Consider the following 16,918-nt stretch of genomic DNA (forward strand, 5'->3'; position numbering starts at 1 on the left):
AACCTAATAATATATTATGTCTCCAGTCTTTTTCATGATGGAGAACGTATTTTGTTCCTGAATTTATTCCATAGCTGTGCCAAATTTCCTATGCTCTTGGTGAGTATATTTAAACTATTAAGAATTTTTGCAGTTTAATCCATGTGCGTCCAAAGGAAAAATGCCACGTGTTCTGATTGGTCAAAAGTCTTGGTTCAGACATACTTTGGGCAAGTATCGAATTACAATTTAGAGATTTTTAGATCACATGAAAAATCATCTATAATCTTATATAATCATAATAATCTTTCACCTATGAAGTGTTCGTTGATGAGTCTCAGCAAAGACATAAAAATATGAAGCAATACAAGTAAATCAATAAGATTTATATCTATCATTTTGTGATGTTTTGTATGTTGCTGGTCAATAAAGAATGTTTGTCGGTGGTGACACTCGAGTATCCAAATGTTTAGTGGTTATTAATATAAAGCACTGTGTGAGCGTCGACAGGGCCATGCATCTTCTTGAGTCTTTTAACATTCAGAACAGAGTGAAAATCAAGACAGAAATATAAAACTGAGTTTTATTGAAAAGTCAAAAAAAGTTTCTTGAGGTTTGAAAAAAAAATCTGCATAAAGCTGAAAAACTAAAAGAAGAACTGGGCCGTGGTGTCTTCACCTCTTCTTGAAGCCGTACTTCTTCCTTTCATAAAACAGATCTGTTTTAGAGCTGCCCAAGTTCACAATCTTAGGACAGCCATCTCGCTGGAAAGGAAACAGAAAGAAAACATTTAGAAAAACATTTTCATCTCAAAGAAGCCTTAAATCCTTATACAGTCTCTTTTCAGTGACAGATAAAAAAAGAAGTGAAATGTGCTGAAGGACACTCACATCTTTCTCCTGGATGGTGCACTCTTTACAGTAGTAGGCGTCAGACACTCCGGGCCCTCCGCAGATGACGCAGCGTCCCTGATAGGAGCCGTAGTTACACTCATCACAGATGCGCACCAGCGTGCACGGCCTCACGTAGGAGTCACAGATGACACATTTGCCATCACCTAAGAAGAGCCGGGACAGGAAGGACACGGATGAGAGAAAATAGGGGGAGGCAAATAAAATTATGTGTACTAAAATATTAATAAATAATAAAATGTAGTAGTCGAAACATTATAGCAACTAAATGAACTTTGAAACAACATATCGTTGAAGTCTAGGGGACATAATTCAAATAGGTGTTTTGAGATAAATCTTTACCCCACCATAATGTCACATTGTGTGTGTCAATGTACAGCAGCCACAAACGTTTTCATTACTGATTGATCCAGATATGTTATATATAATATTTGATTCATAATTTTGTCTATAAAATATATGGACAAGTACTTATTGAAACAATCCACAACTCATTGATATACTGTATATTTGAACATTTGAACTACAGAGTACACTTTAATGGGAAACTGTGTGAACACTTATTATCACAACTCAAATGCTGAATATGTTATTAGTTGCTTGTATTAATGTGAAAGGTTTAATAACACCATGGAAATAAGTATAGTTATACAGAAGGTTAGTATGACTGTTATACAGGTACAGCTCAAAAAATTTTAATATTGCGAAAAGGTTCAATATTCTTCGTCAGTTATTTAAGAAAGTGAAAATTTAATTGTGTTGGAAAAATACAAACATGTGCACATTCCTAAGGTCATGACAGGTGACACTCATTGCCCTTAAGGCCTATTTCTGTTTAGGTGTCGGTCACCTAGTCAACGAACTTGTAGAGCCTATTTGAGGACCCTAAAGTAACCCTAAAAAGGACAGAACTGTCAGTCAGAAAGACAATGTGAGATATACGACTGTGAGCCTGCAAGCGAGGGTATAAATGTCACGAAACAGAGAGCCTCTGGGCTCTCAGCCTTGAACATTTATGTTGATGGTTGTTTGCCCACTTGCAAGTGTTTATTAAACCTTTAAAAGACTTTCTCTTGATTTTCGAGTCCTTCTTTACAGAAATTGCCTCCACATTAATATATTCTAAACTCATTACACAAACTAAAATGTTTCAAGCATTTTTTCATTTTAATTTTGATAATTACAGCCTACAGCTCAAAAAAGAAAAAAAAGGTATCTCAAAATATTAGAATATTTCATAAGATCAATCAAAAAAGGAATTACAATACAGAAAGGTCCAACTTATGAAAAGTATGTGTATCTCAGTATGAATAAATACTCAATACTTGGTATTGAGTGAATAAATGTACAAATTACTGCATCAGTGCGACGTGGCATGGAGGCGATCAGCCTGTGGCACTGCTGAGGTGTTATTGAAGCCCAGGTTGCTTTGATAGCAGTCTTCAGCTGTTTCTTATGTTTCTCATCTTCCTCTTGACAATACCCCGTAGATTCTTTCTGGGGTTCAGGTCAGGCGAGTTGGCTGGCCAATCAAGCACAGTAATATCATGGTCAGCAAACCAGTTAGCAGTAGATTTGACACTGTGGGCAGGTGCTAAGTCCTGCTGGAATAAGAAATCAGCATCTCAATAAAGCTTGTCAGCAGACGGAAGCATGAAGTGCTCTAAGATGTCCTGGTAGACGGCTGCGTTGACTTTTGGACTTGATAAAACACAGTGGACCAACACCAGCAGATGACATGGCACCCCAAATCATCACTGACTGTGGAAACTTCACACTGGACTTCAAGCAACTTGGATTCTGTGCCTCTCCACTCTTCCTACAGATTATTGGACCTTGATTTCCAAATGAAATGCAAAATGTACTTTCATCTGAAAAGAAGACTTTGGACCACTCAGCAATGGTCCAGTTCTTCTTCTCCTTAGCCCAGGTAAGATGCTTCTGACGTTGTCTCTGGTTCAGGAGTGGTTTGATACTAGGAATGCGACAGCTGTGTCCATCTCCTGAAGACGTTTGTGGGTGCTGGCTCTTGATGCACTGACTCCAGCCTAAAGCTCTCCCAAGTTCTTGAATCAGCTTTGCTTGACAATCTTCTCAAAGCTGCTGTCAACCCTGTTGCTTGTGCACCTTTTCCTACCACACTTTTCCATGAACATGCTTCGATACAGCACTCCGCGAACAGCCAGACCTTTCAGCGATGACCTTCTGTGACTGACCCTCCTTGTGGAGGGTCTCAATGATCGTCTTCTGGACAACTGTCAAGTCAGCAGCCTTCCCCATGATTGTGTTTGCGTGTACTGAACTAGACTGAGAGATACACTGTATTTATACTGTATGAATAGCAATTTTACTCAAACTCGAAAAAAAATATTCAAATATTTTGAGATACCCTTTTCTTTCTTTCTTTTGAGCTGTAGGCTGTAATTATCGAAATTAAAATGAAAAAAATGCTTGAAACTTTTTCAGTTTTCGTGTAATGAATAATATATTAAATGTTCACTTACTTAAATAACTGACGAAGAATATTGAACTTTTTCACGATATTCTAATTGTTTGAGCCGCACATATATACATATATATACATATATATGTATATATACATATATATGTATATATACACATATATACATATATACATATATATGTATATATACATATATATGTATATATACATATATATGTATATATACACATATATACATATACATATATATACATATATACATATATATACATATATATACATATACATATATACATACATATATATACATATATATATACACATATACATATATATATATATATCATTAACTATACAAGTCATGAACCTATAAATCTCTTGTTAGCTGGGAAATCAATTCATGTTATGGTTTGTGATTTTCCAGACATTATTGTCCTCAAATAATACACTTTTGTATTTGTTGTAGACTTAAATAAAGACTTTGAGCTTAGAGGAAAACACATGACGGTTCAAACACTCAAGTTGTGATATATAATCATAGAAGGAAACACTTACATTTCTCACAAAGTCTCCCGATAGCTGAGGATCAAAACAAAGCAGTCAGTCAGTCAGTGTTGCCAGGCTAGCTAACAGTGCTAATGAGCTAATATCGCTTTACTAGATTAGAATGAACAACCTACTCCTTCTTCATAGTTACAGGAAAACCCCAGTATTAAATACACTGAAGTAATATTCAGCGAAACTAACATGTAGACGTGTAGTGAGCCGTTTCTAGAGCTAGCTAGCACCATGGCTAACATTATATGAATGAACTACATGCTAGCATGTTAGCATGGCAGCTACGTTACCTCAACAAAACAACAATAGACACCAAGCTGCTACACAAATAACAGTGTTAGGGTAATGCAGGAAACAAAGTAAGTTTAAACATACCGACACCGGCTTGTTTTCTGCAGAAGATCAGATCTGGATGATGTTTAGCCATGTTGTTGGCTAAACGTGAGGAGAGCGCTGCTGGTTCAACTCTCACCTTTGAACCGGAAGCTCTGTATGACGCGCTGCTCTACCGCCACCTAGCGTCTCCAGAGAGGAACTGTCTTTAAAAACATTTTTATTAATTAACGCAACTTACAGTCGAGCCAAAGAGTGAACTATATTAAGTGATACGTATTCACATTATGTCCTAACAGGGTTTACAGCATATCTTGTGTTCTGTAAGCATAAATTGTTAACAAAAATAAGGAAATGTAAAATAGAAATCAAAAGCTTACACCTTTTACAACAACAAGAAACGAGGGGCTTAGCAGTGGATGTGAACAACATAAAGACCCTCACCAGAACAGGAATGACAGCAAATTCAGTTTTGGCATGTCGTGTTTTAAATAAGGGAGAAGAGAGAGAGAAGAAAATAAACAACAACTCAAAACTGAGTTTAAAATGACACAAATGAAGGGAGGTTTGAATTCACACAGCTGTGCAGGGCTGATTTTGCCAAGAGACTTTGATCACTTTGCTTCTCCATCATGGCTTAACAATGAAAAAAAGCACAATGTATAAAATGAAAATGGCCAAAGGGAAAAAAAAACATCAATAAAACTGGAGTGTCCTGGAATAAGTTCTATGTATGAATGAATAGGAGAATATTTCTCCAGACAGAAACAAGAAAGGAAACGATTATCGATTTTTTTAATTTTTTTATTTTATATTATTTATTTATTTATTTATTTTACAAAAAAACACATTATAACATTATTTCGTCAGTAAAAATTGTGGTTAAATCTTCATAAATAAAAAGTAAAAAAAAAAAATTGTCCTCATCCTTTCAGTTTTATAAAACTCAATCAAATATTAAAATCATGTCTAGCATAGATAAAATTAAATTTTATATATTTATCGAATAAAAAAGTAATATTAAAAATAACTGATGAATCTAAGTTTAAATTACATTTTATTAACAATTTTAATAAAGGTAAAAAATATCGTAAATATTTTGTCCTTCAAGGACCTGCGAGACCGCGGCTATAAATACGGTGACGTCACCTCCGACCCACACATCTTTGTCAGTGAACAAAATGGCCACCTACTGTCTGACTGTCGCCCGGCTCCAGGTAAGAGACGAAAAACGGCTCATTTCACCTTATTATAAACCTGCGAAGGATGTCACCTGCGGTCTTGCATTTAATAAACCCATTGTAATGTTAGTCTGGCCTAATTAAAGCTCAGAGGGCGGTTGCTAAGGACAACTAGCTGTGAACCGGTCACCGGCTCGCTGACCGGGTCATCGTGTCCTGACTGACTGAACCATCTAATGAGCAACAGATAGTCTGATAGTCTGACACCGGCTTAACGAAACACAGCTAATGTCTGCGTTTACAAGAGCTCATTACCTTTACCTTTAACCCTGAAAGGAACACAGCCAGGTTAGCTTTAGACATGGAGTTAGGTGTCTAATAGCAAGGTTAACCACAAGGTTAGAGCTGCCAGCAGACACACAGGAGAGCAGCATGATGAAGACAGAAAACATGTCTGTTACATCATAGCAATCACAGTCTTACTCATCATTATGTTGTGATTGCTCTAAGAGAAATAAACCCATTCAGTCTGTTGTAAAGTTAACAGGGTGTGTGACTCATATGTCCAATAACAGCAGTGTGCTGTCCTTAATAATAATAATAAAGGACCAGCAGGTGTCTTCTCCACCTGAACCCACAGTGAGCTTTAATTGAAGTGTATTCAATCTCACCTTGATGGCTCCATCGAGCTGTGTGATGTCAAAGAAAAAGAGCAGATAACCAGATCACCTTCTTCCAGTAATATAGTCATAATAAACTGTGTCATTGAAGGTTTGGAAAAATCCCATTCTAGTTCATGACATGTGACTGAATAACTGAACACTTGAATCACAATATGCTGAAAGGTTGTTATGGATTTTTTGCCCAATAATGCCCAAAATGTACTGCCTACTGCAGGTTTAACTGCAGTTGATATAATCTGCTGCTGGTAAAGCTATCTGAAGGTTTTGTTTACTGAGCTGATGAAAAAAAAAAAAGAGTGAAAAGAGATAAAAGGGTTGATAGACGGAGAGTGGGTTTTTTTTGGCATCAGAGTGCCGGGTATTTTGCCAACCTGCAACCAGCTATCAGAACCCAACCCTTGTGGCACTTGCAGAAACTACTAGGCCTTGTGTTATGTAACTTCACTAGTGTTTCAATGGTCATTTTCAGCTGGCATTGGCATTAAGTGTTAGAGAAACTTGAGCCAGTAGAAGCTCTGTAGTGTTTCTTTAATAGTCGAAAAACAATCTGTGCATCCCAACTCATAAAAATACCACATTACCAATAGAAAGTTATTGATTGCCCAGTTTGATGTCTGAAGGACCCATAATTAGATTTTTCCAATTGCTGTATTATTAACTCCTGAATTAGCTCCTTGATTGACAGCAACTCTTTGCTAGGAGCTGCTTGACACCAAAAGTCAACTGATGAGTGGTTGTGTGTTCAGCTGCTCTCTGTCAGCTCTTTCACTGAACGGCAGCTAATCTTTAGCACACATTGTCTGGTCATTGAAGACCTTCAGCTGTCTGACAGTTTGCTCTTTTGCCCGTCTTCTTCGATAACTTCATTATTTATGATATTAAAGACAATTTTAAAACAGTTTTTATGCAGGCAGTCACTTTTATATCATCTGTCAATAAGAATCCTACACGCTGTACGTACTGTATATATACATCTTTACAAGTACACTTATTTTTTTTCACATATTTGTGTACATAATAGTCCTCTCTATACTTTACCTTTATATGTCCAGCTTTGTTGTCCTTGTTCTTGGTAGTTACGTTTATTTCTGTCTAAGTATTCATTGGGAGCAATGCAAAAAACACAGTCGAATTCCTTATATGCGTTCACACATACTTGGCCAATAAAGCTGATTCTGATTTATCTATTTGGAGGGAGTCTACCGAACAGTTTTGCTCTTTTCTGGTAATAACATGCTTTACAATCACACATTAGTACATAATCAAACAGAGCTGAGTTGCTCAGCAGGTTCACTGGAGTGAGTTTATGGGAGGGAGGGGGCTAGCATGTTCACCTGGCATCACCCTGATATCTGACACTTGAGTGTGGACTGGAAAACAACGTGGCATTCACATGCTAACTTCCTATTATGGAAGTCATGTATACAATTTTAGGCACCCTATTTTCTCATCCTCCTCTTCCAGCTCTATTTCAAGAAGATTTTCAAAAGAAGAATACGAAATAGAAGTGATAACGGTGTGTCTGTTTTTGTCCACAGCTCTGTGATTATGCTCATACTTGTATTTTTTTTCTTGTGTTGTTGTCTCCAGCTGGCTCTGGGCCACGGTGCACGGCGCCTGCATGTATCTGCAGCCTACAGAGCCAAGGCCAGTGTGTCTATGAGCCGCTTTGAGCCCACTTCCTACGTCAACTATGAGAGGCTCCAGTCCAACGTTGACATTGTGCGAAAAAGGTCAGTGTTCTCCTAATCTGCTCTGTGTTTGCTGTGGCTCACATCACTGTTTCTTCCAAACACTGCCTTATCTGTTTGTGTGTTTGCTTGTTCTTTACCACAGTTCTCGCCAGTCAGCTTGACCCACAGTGCATTGTCTTCACACTTGTTTTATTCATTAGCTACTTTTTATTGGTTATTTCCATGTTGTAGCTCATCGTCTGACCTGTTCCTTGCTGAAACTTTTTCTGATGTCGCAGCATCCTTCTACGAATGAAATTAAATTTTTCTGTCCAGACTCAACCGGCCACTCACCCTGTCGGAGAAGATTGTGTACGGCCACCTCGACGCCCCCCACACGCAGGAGATCGACCGCGGTCGCACATACCTGCGGCTGCGCCCCGACCGCGTGGCCATGCAGGACGCCACGGCCCAGATGGCGATGCTCCAGTTCATCAGCAGCGGCCTGCCGAAGGTGGCCGTGCCCTCCACCATCCACTGTGACCACCTGATCGAGGCCCAGACTGGAGGAGTGCAGGATCTGGCCAGAGCAAAGGTGAGGGATCTCATTTGTTTACGGTAATTGTACTAATGTTTCAAAAGTAATGACTTGTTAACATGGCGTTATTGTTGTGATTCTCATCTTAGGAAGTCAACCAGGAGGTTTACAACTTCCTGTCCACCGCTGGGGCAAAATATGGAGTTGGCTTCTGGAAACCAGGCTCTGGAATCATCCATCAGGTATTATTGCTTAAAGTTCTGATGCATTGCCTGGAAAATGACATGTCGTTGTAATTTTAACATGCTAAAGTTCTGATTTTTCATATAAAACCAGATCATCCTAGAGAACTACGCCTACCCTGGAGTGATGCTGATCGGCACAGATTCCCACACACCAAACGGCGGCGGGCTCGGTTCCATCTGCATCGGCGTCGGAGGAGCAGACGCCGTCGACGTCATGGCAGGAATCGCCTGGGAGCTCAAGTGCCCCAAGGTTAGCAGGATACCGATATTTTTCTGTGTTGTCTTTTGACTTTTGTTACCCCTGTCTGAAATGTTCCTGTATTTTCTGTCTCAACAGTTTTTCTTTCCTTACCACTAGTAATTCACCAATCTCTTCCTCACAGGTGATCGGCGTGAAGTTGACCGGCAGCCTCTCAGGCTGGACGTCTCCTAAGGACATCATCTTGAAAGTGGCCGGCATCCTGACGGTGAAGGGAGGCACTGGAGCCATCGTAGAATACCACGGACCAGGAGTTGACTCCATTTCCTGCACTGGTGAGTAAAAAAAAAGCTTTTTTCAACCTGACTTCATTACATTTTGATTTTTCTTTTTCATTTAGCTTCGCAGCTGTTTGGCTCATATGTAATATGCATTTTTCTTTTGTGTGCAGGAATGGCCACCATTTGCAACATGGGAGCAGAGATCGGAGCCACGACCTCAGTGTTCCCCTACAACCACCGCATGAAGACGTACCTGGAGAAGACTGGACGTGGACGTATGTTTAGGGCTTTGTTCATACAATTTCTTATTTTTTATAACTATCACTTGTGACCGAGTCAAAGAAAGACAAAACGATTATAAAATCCACAATAAACACTAAAAGATATAAAGTAGTTAATGTCCTGAATTTGCATGTGGGCCAGGATCACTGTCACTTCTCTGATTTTTCTCCCTGTCCTATGTCAACTGTCAGAGAAAGCAAAACTGTACAAAATAAATCCAGAAAGATAATGTCAGAAAAATAATAAAATGATAGATTTTTTGCATTAGATTTGGACATATAAACTATTTTACCTCCTAACAAACAACAGAAGGATACAAGTAATCAAGATTAGAATGAAAAGTGGCCTGTTATAAATGAAAGCTTGGTGTCTTGTTTGTTCCCAGAGATCGCTGCCCTGGCTGATGAATACTCAGACTTGTTGGTACCAGATGAAGGCTGCGAGTACGACGAGCTCATCGAGCTCAATCTGGACGAGGTCTGTCCAGTTTTTTTTTTTTTTTAAATGATCTTTTTGTGTTTCTGCCTTCATTGGATACTTCAAAGTGTAGAGCAACAGGAAATACATGGAGGGGGTGACATGAAACAAAGGTCTCTGGCCAGGGATTATTTAACACCACTTTGGTGATTTATGAGCTGTAGCCCAGAGAGAGAACCTAAACATTCCATTTGCATTAGATATTACTTTTATAGCTTGCTAGAAACCAGACTGTTTTATATCATTTTTAAGAAATACTGTCACTTAGTTCTGTAAAGTCATGAACGTTATGGGTTGTTGGATCCGGGTCATGGTGGGAATAATGCAGATATAACTCCTGTAGGTCTTTTACCAATGCTGGAATACTGTGATATCTCAGAATGTGGTCCGAATTTTCCTCTACATCTCTAAATCAGAGGTGGAGGACTCGAGTCACATGACTCGACTCAAGTCAGACTCCATTTGCAAATTTGAAGACCTGAGACTTGATTGACTAACAAAGATAACAGACTCGACTTGACTTTGTACTTAGTATTCATGACTTGAGACGGATGACTCGAAAGGACTTGACTTATTATTTATTAAATATTTGCATTTTTCTAAATATTGACAAATTATGTTTTGTTTTTGAAACATGATCAGGTGATTTCTAGTGCAATGCGCGCAAACCTGGCAACTCACTAGGACACGGCAGACCAGCAGAGGCCAACGCACAAGCCAGCTATCGTGGAGGGGGCTTGCCCAAAAATAATACAATTTGCATGTAGAATTGCGAGAGTACACAATTCAAGATTACGCAAACACTCCGTCACACACACACCGACACACGCACACACAGCGAGAAGATGAACCGCGGCTGTCAGGCAGTTACAGTGGCACATGCGCAGTGTAGCTGATAACTCGTTGATGACGCATGACCCCGCCTCCATCTGAGAGCAGAGAGATACGTGTGTGGATGTGTGTGCGGAAGCTGCTGGCCGTCCGCGGTGAGATAGAAAAAAACTGTAGATGACGGGATGACAGACAACGTAGTGTAACGTTATACAGACATAACAAGGCTGCTGAATGAGAGAGGCATCCGCCGATACGTCACACGGAAACACACCGTGTTTATAATAAGCCGACCACCTCACGTAACCGCCAGCTGTGAGCTGTGAACTGTTTTTAAAGTCACGCGTTGGCGGAGGTCTGCGCTCTCCGAGTGCCATTCTAGTTTTATAGTTGGGTTGATCTTACGACTTGACTCGTGACTTGCTTGACTCATAGCAGGAACTCCACTTGACAGTAATTTGGGTCTTGAAGGTTAAGACTTGAGACTTGCTTGTGACTTACTCCCACCTCTGCTCTAAATGCACATTGCACCATTACAATTAAACATGACTTATACGTTATAAATTGCTGCAAAATATGAGAGGTTCACTTGACTGCTTCAGTTACAGAGTTAGGTAGTTAGTTACGGAGTTCGGTTTATTTGAGAATGACTTGAGTAACTTGAACGTTGTGTTGCTTCTTTCTCTAGCTGAAGCCTCACATCAATGGACCCTTCACCCCTGACCTGGCTAACCCAGTGTCTGAAATCGGTGCTGTGGCTGAGAAGAACGGCTGGCCGCTAGAGGTTAAAGTTGGTAAGAACTGAACAGGGATGGATAGGCTGCACGGATTTTAGTCAAACTCCTGCTATTTATCTCGTTACATTGTTTTCAGCGAGATGCTCTCTGATATCCGATACGGCTCCTTTCCCCCCTTTTTAGGTCTGATCGGCAGCTGTACCAACTCCAGCTACGAGGACATGGGCCGCGCTGCCTCCGTGGCCAAGCAGGCGCTGGATAAAGGCCTGAAGTGTAAAGCTCAGTTCACGGTCACCCCCGGCTCCGAGCAGATTCGCGCCACCATCGAAAGAGACGGATACGTGAGTGTTGGCAACTCCCTTCTACTGAAGATTTATCTCTGGGTGATGTATCAAAAGCTCAGATGTGTTTGTGTCCTCCTGTAGTCAAAGATCCTCGGTGATGTCGGAGGTGTGGTCCTGGCCAACGCATGTGGACCCTGCATTGGACAGTGGGACAGGTAAGTGTTTGTGCCATGACTTACAGTGTCCAAATAGTTCAACTGGACTTGTGTTTTCTTTAAGTTAATACATTGTGTGTATTTTGCATTCAGGCAGGACGTGAAAAAGGGAGAGAAGAACACAATCGTCACTTCCTTCAACAGAAACTTCACAGCCAGGAATGATGCTAACCCTGCAACACACGCCTTTGTTACCTCCCCTGAGGTAAACTCACCCCACTAGATGCTCAACACTAGTTGTGACACTAGAATGTACACACACACTCTTACTAAATTCCCTCCATCTCCTCTTCTTCCTCAGATTGTCGTCGCCCTGGCAATCGCCGGCACATTAAACTTCAACCCAGAGACGGATTACCTCACAGCCGCCAACGGCGAGAAGTTCAAGCTGGACCCCCCCAACGGAGATGAACTACCCGCCAAGGACTTTGACCCAGGCCAGGACACCTACCAGCACCCACCCCCCGACGGCGGCAGCCTCAGGGTGGACGTCAGCCCCGAGAGCAACCGGCTACAGCTGCTGGAGCCCTTTGACAAATGGAGCGGAAGTGATCTCGAGGACTTGAAGGTCCTCATCAAGGTCAGGTCTCCCCCCCCTCCCCAACCCCTTCCCCGGTTCCAGTTTGTCTTTAAATGTTCTCACTGCAGCTGGAAATGTTTTGTTTTTTAACTTTCCCTTTCCTGCCCCCCCATAGGTGAAGGGCAAATGCACCACAGACCACATCAGCGCTGCCGGACCTTGGCTGAAGTTCCGCGGTCACCTGGATAACATCTCCAACAACATGCTGATCGGTGCAGTCAACAGTGAGAATGACGGCATCAACAAGCTCAAGAACCTCCTGACAGGGGAGTACGGAGGCGTCCCCGATGTGGCCCGTCACTACAAGGTGAGGACCGACCAGGGGGACTAGTTACACCACTACTTTCCTCAGGTAGTCCGTCCTTTAGCATTGTATTGATTTTAATTTTTGGATTCACAGACTTGGAGTGGGCCTCCATCAAACTTTTTAACTTTTTCTTCAATTTATTCATGCTCTAAAAATAATCACACCTGTCTCTTTACTTTGCTCTTCTTTTTGTCACTTCTTTCCCCTTTTTTTTACTCCTTCTGATCTTTGTGGAATCACAGGAATGGTGTTTTACTTTCTTTTCAGTTTGAAGCTTAAAAGTCACTGACCTATAAATTGAATCGTGTCCCACTTAAACATCAGATAAATGCCTTTTATGTGACGCACAATTGTGTTTTGCTCGTACTGAATACACTGCCTCTCCAAAAACTGCATTTACAGTTGTAGAGCTGCAAAATAATTGGCAGCAAGTCTGATAACCGATTAATCGGTTGTTTTTTGTTTGTTTTTTCAAGCAAAAACTTCAACCATTCCCTGCTCTGTTCACAATGTAATGACAGACTGTGAACAGAGTTGCTGTGGGGAATATAATTAAAGAATTTTTGCTTTTTGTTTCCTGTGTTTGGAAAGGAAACAACAACATTAAAAGCAGTTAGTAAAAACATATACATAGACAGGTCATATTACACATTACAACAGTTCATGTCCATGTCTGTGGCTTAAAAACACATTTTTAGTTGCCAGAGGGACTCAATGGCGCCTCCTGGAGCTCAAGAGCTCAAACTGGCTGATGAGGATGGGAGCTATCTGCCAGGCTACTCCTCAGGTTCTTCCTCATCCTTCCTGTAAAATGTTGAGTCAAGGGCTTTTGGGGTTTACCCACTATTTTGCTCGACATTGACACAATCCTAGAGAGGTAGAAGGATCCAGCCTGATCACGTACGTCCAGTGTTGCGCGGTGCAGGTGAACCATACTGTAAATACTATACATCAAAACCTACACCGTAGCTATCTACAGCGGGACTCCCGTTAACCCCTCACATCAAGTATGGATCCAGCTTAATACCCCTTTCTCCTTCCTGTTGTGTGCAGGCCAACGGTGTGTCCTGGGTTGTGGTCGGAGATGACAACTACGGCGAGGGTTCCAGCAGAGAGCACGCTGCACTGGAGCCCAGGCATCTGGGAGGAAGAGCCATCATCGTCAAGAGCTTCGCCAGAATTCACGGTACTGCGCTATAACTGTTAAAGATGGTGGTACCGTCATAAGATTCAGTGATGAGAAGTATAAATGTCCAGTCATTTTAGTCGGGTTTTTTTTCTGAATTTATGTATAAAATAGTGTTTTTTTTTACCTGAAGTGAGGACTGAACAAACGTGTCTCCCTCCCGTCCTCAGAAACTAACTTGAAGAAGCAGGGTATGCTGCCGCTGACCTTCAGCAACCCCTCAGACTATGACAAGATCTGCCCTGATGACACCATCTCCATCAGAGGACTCCAAACCTTCGCTCCAGGAACGGTAAGAGGGCGTTACAGACAGACAGAAAAATGGCACGCTTACAGTTTTCTACGTGAAAAACAAGAACCTCTTCTCTTCCTCTTGTTCTCCTCCAGCCTCTCACCGCAGTCGTAAAGCACAGCGACGGCAGCGAGGACGCCCTGGAGATGATCCACAGCTTCAACAAGACGCAGATCGAATGGTTCCAGGCGGGCTCCGCCCTCAACAGGATGAAGCAGCTGCAGTGAGGAAGAGGAAGAGGAGGAGCGAGGAACAAAACATGGAGGAGGAGGTGGATTTTCAAGGGATAAAGGATTGCGTGGAAGATTGGGGGATGAAGAATGAAGATGCTGTTAATAATCGTTCCAACATCTGCATTAGCACACGGTTTGGACTGAAGACGTGTCGGTATACCTCAAAGAGTTAAATGTTGATTAGTTCAGTGCCAAGCTAATGTTCATGATGGAACTATAGCAACTCAGATATTTCTAAAACATTTCATTTGTCGGTACATAGCGTTCTTGAAGGTACTGTACGCTGCTATGTTTCAAAGCCAAACAGTGATAACCGGTTAGAAATCAGAGTCTGTTGTTAAAACAAAGCTTTGACACACACACACACACACTTTGACACACTAAGCTGATTGACCCAAGCGGTGACACAATACCCTGCCAGCTGATGTACAGCTGTTCAAACAGGTCTGTAGAGTGTATAAAGCCACTTCACGCTGGAGCTCAGCCAGCTGATCACACACTTGCTTGAGGATTGTGTTGCACACTGCATTATGGCAATAACCAGCTCCAGTCAACCATTGTCATTCATTCAACCTGCTCCACCTTGAACAGGGTAAACACTAATGTTGGTTGCACCTCTGGGTCCATTTGTTGTTTATTGTAGTTGTATTTGCCATGACCACTTGGATCCAAAAGGAACTTGTGGACACACACGTTCATTCATTTATTTTCTCACCCCCTAGTGGCCACGAGGAGTTACTGCAGTGTCTACAAGGCACAGCAGCTACACATTTTATTTATATGTCAGTTTTAAAAGTAGCACCTAGTTGACACAGCTGTTTTCTAGGGATTGTTGAAAGGCATTCTGGGAAATGTAGGAACTTGCACAAGAGCATGGGGCAGTAAGTGCATTCAACACAAAAGTTAATGAAGCTAACGGCGTAACTGGAACATCACAGATGAATTACTGTGTATCTAACAGGGCATTTAATTTTTGTATCCATGTTCTTTACGCAAAGTATGTTTTTATCCATCACAGTACATGTTGTCAATGTTACAAGAGGTTGCAGACAACCATTGCAGACATTTCCAAAGATACAGAAATATTTGTATGCTTCAATACTGTGAAAGAATACAGTAAAAACCCCTCTTCTTCTTCTTCTTCCACCATCTTTATACTGCCCTCCCGATCAGTCCTTAACCTCTTTACAAGGTCAAACACGTCATGTCTTTTTCCCCTTCTTTATTTATTAATCCTTTTTTTTCTGTAAAAGGTTCAGATCTTGCGCTCTTTTTCCATAAACCTCTTTTTACGGCTAGCACAGGTTCAACATGGACCTGTGTCCTCTTCCATCCCGTGTTTTCAGTACCCTTTTTTGTAGGGTAGCATGTTACTTTTACCGCGACAAAGATAAAGAACGTTAACAGCATAGTCTGTTTTGCAATGGTGGAGAAAAATGTAAAACTGCTGTTGAATTACCACTGTGGCGACTCATAAGAACCCCACATTACTGTGCCAGCTGCTTTTGGTCCTCTGGATGATATAATTAACCAAAACCTTAACATGTGGATCATGACATCAGATCAGAAACTAGATGTGTTTTTGTCTTTATGCCTATCTTTACTTCCCTTCCTGGTCCCTTCAATTTAAATGCATCGAGAGGTAAATCAGATGAAAGCTTAAAACCACTCTCTTCCTCTAACCGACTGTATGTGAAGTGTCTGGTTCCGTGTACATTTAAGTGTTATTTTTCTCCCAGATAATCTTTTCTGTATTACAGAAATACCAATGGGTTGTAAAATAAAAATCACAGATCTCATTTATTTACATTGGCTCCAGTAACGTGACTACAATCTGTCTACGGTTATTGGTATTTGTAGAGATGTACAGTAACGATGAGAAGTGATCCATTCTCTTAAAGGTCCCATATTGTAAAAAGTGAGATTTTCAGGTCTTTTATATTATAAAGCATGTTTAAGCGCTATATAAATACTGTTAAACTATCAAAACGCTCAATATACGGAGAAATACACCCAGCCCGTATTCAGAAACTGTGTGTTTGAAACAAGCCGATAGGATTTCTGTCAATTTGTGATGTTACAAATATACAATATTTAGATCATCACACGGTTTTAAATGTAAACATTCTAAATGTGTCCCAGTTTATTTCCTGTTGCAGTGTATGTAAATAACATCAACTGACAGGAAGTACACATGGACCCAAATTCTGTTAAAATGCGCTAAAACAGAGCGTTTGTGACAGAGCATGAATACAGGTATATTCAGGCAGACGGTATGAGGAAAATAATGTGTTTTTTGAACATTAAATTATGTAAACATGATTTAGTAGAAACACAAAATACAAATATGAACCGGAAAATGAGCATGATATGGGACCTTTAAAGTAAAATTAAATTGTGCACGATGTTGGTAAGATAAACCTGAACAAATGAACAATGCATTAATCTA

The 16,918-nt window shown here is 40.8% G+C and overlaps 2 protein-coding genes across 3 annotated transcripts; one reads left to right on the forward strand and one right to left on the reverse strand.

Annotated features, from left to right (window-relative positions):
- Positions 1–544: 544 nt before the first annotated feature.
- phf5a (PHD finger protein 5A) lies at positions 545–10,143 on the reverse strand. Of its 2 annotated transcripts, XM_037754472.1 has the most exons (5): positions 10,140–10,143; positions 4,288–4,365; positions 3,910–3,933; positions 870–1,036; positions 545–743 (listed from the first exon to the last, which is right to left on the reverse strand). In XM_037754472.1, exons 2-5 carry the CDS (start codon positions 4,337–4,339, stop codon positions 654–656), a joined length of 333 nt encoding a protein of 110 aa, XP_037610400.1. In that variant the 5' UTR covers positions 4,340–4,365; positions 10,140–10,143; the 3' UTR covers positions 545–653. The 2 variants fall into 2 exon arrangements, with proteins under 2 accessions (XP_037610400.1, XP_037610399.1); XM_037754471.1 differs by lacking the exon at positions 10,140–10,143 and having other exon boundaries at positions 4,288–4,425.
- Positions 5,410–16,276, forward strand: aco2 (aconitase 2, mitochondrial). The gene is made up of 17 exons (XM_037754468.1): positions 5,410–5,462; positions 7,700–7,842; positions 8,119–8,377; positions 8,470–8,562; positions 8,657–8,815; positions 8,949–9,099; positions 9,216–9,320; positions 9,713–9,804; positions 11,324–11,429; positions 11,556–11,713; positions 11,798–11,871; positions 11,965–12,076; positions 12,173–12,451; positions 12,567–12,758; positions 13,812–13,944; positions 14,115–14,236; positions 14,332–16,276. The coding sequence occupies exons 1-17, from the start codon at positions 5,427–5,429 to the stop codon at positions 14,461–14,463; spliced, it is 2,346 nt and encodes a 781-aa protein (XP_037610396.1). The 5' UTR covers positions 5,410–5,426; the 3' UTR covers positions 14,464–16,276.
- The last annotated feature ends 642 nt before the right edge of the window (positions 16,277–16,918 follow it).

This window comes from Sebastes umbrosus, chromosome 20, assembly GCF_015220745.1.
Source record: "Sebastes umbrosus isolate fSebUmb1 chromosome 20, fSebUmb1.pri, whole genome shotgun sequence".
NCBI lineage: Eukaryota > Metazoa > Chordata > Actinopteri > Perciformes > Sebastidae > Sebastes > Sebastes umbrosus.

Excerpts from the sequence above, each read along its gene's own strand:
- phf5a (XM_037754472.1), bottom strand. The coding sequence starts at position 4,339 with ATGGCTAAACATCATCCAGATCTGATCTTCTGCAGAAAACAAGCCGGT. Across the intron at positions 1,037-3,909 it reads CGGGAGACTTTGTGAGAAAT|GTGATGGCAAATGTGTCATC; the intron begins GTAAGTGTTTCC and ends GGCTCTTCTTAG. Across the intron at positions 744-869 it reads GCACCATCCAGGAGAAAGAT|CGAGATGGCTGTCCTAAGAT; the intron begins GTGAGTGTCCTT and ends TTTCCTTTCCAG.
- aco2 (XM_037754468.1), top strand. The coding sequence starts at position 5,427 with ATGGCCACCTACTGTCTGACTGTCGCCCGGCTCCAG. Across the intron at positions 7,843-8,118 it reads GTTGACATTGTGCGAAAAAG|ACTCAACCGGCCACTCACCC; the intron begins GTCAGTGTTCTC and ends TTTTCTGTCCAG. Across the intron at positions 9,321-9,712 it reads GGAGAAGACTGGACGTGGAC|AGATCGCTGCCCTGGCTGAT; the intron begins GTATGTTTAGGG and ends GTTTGTTCCCAG.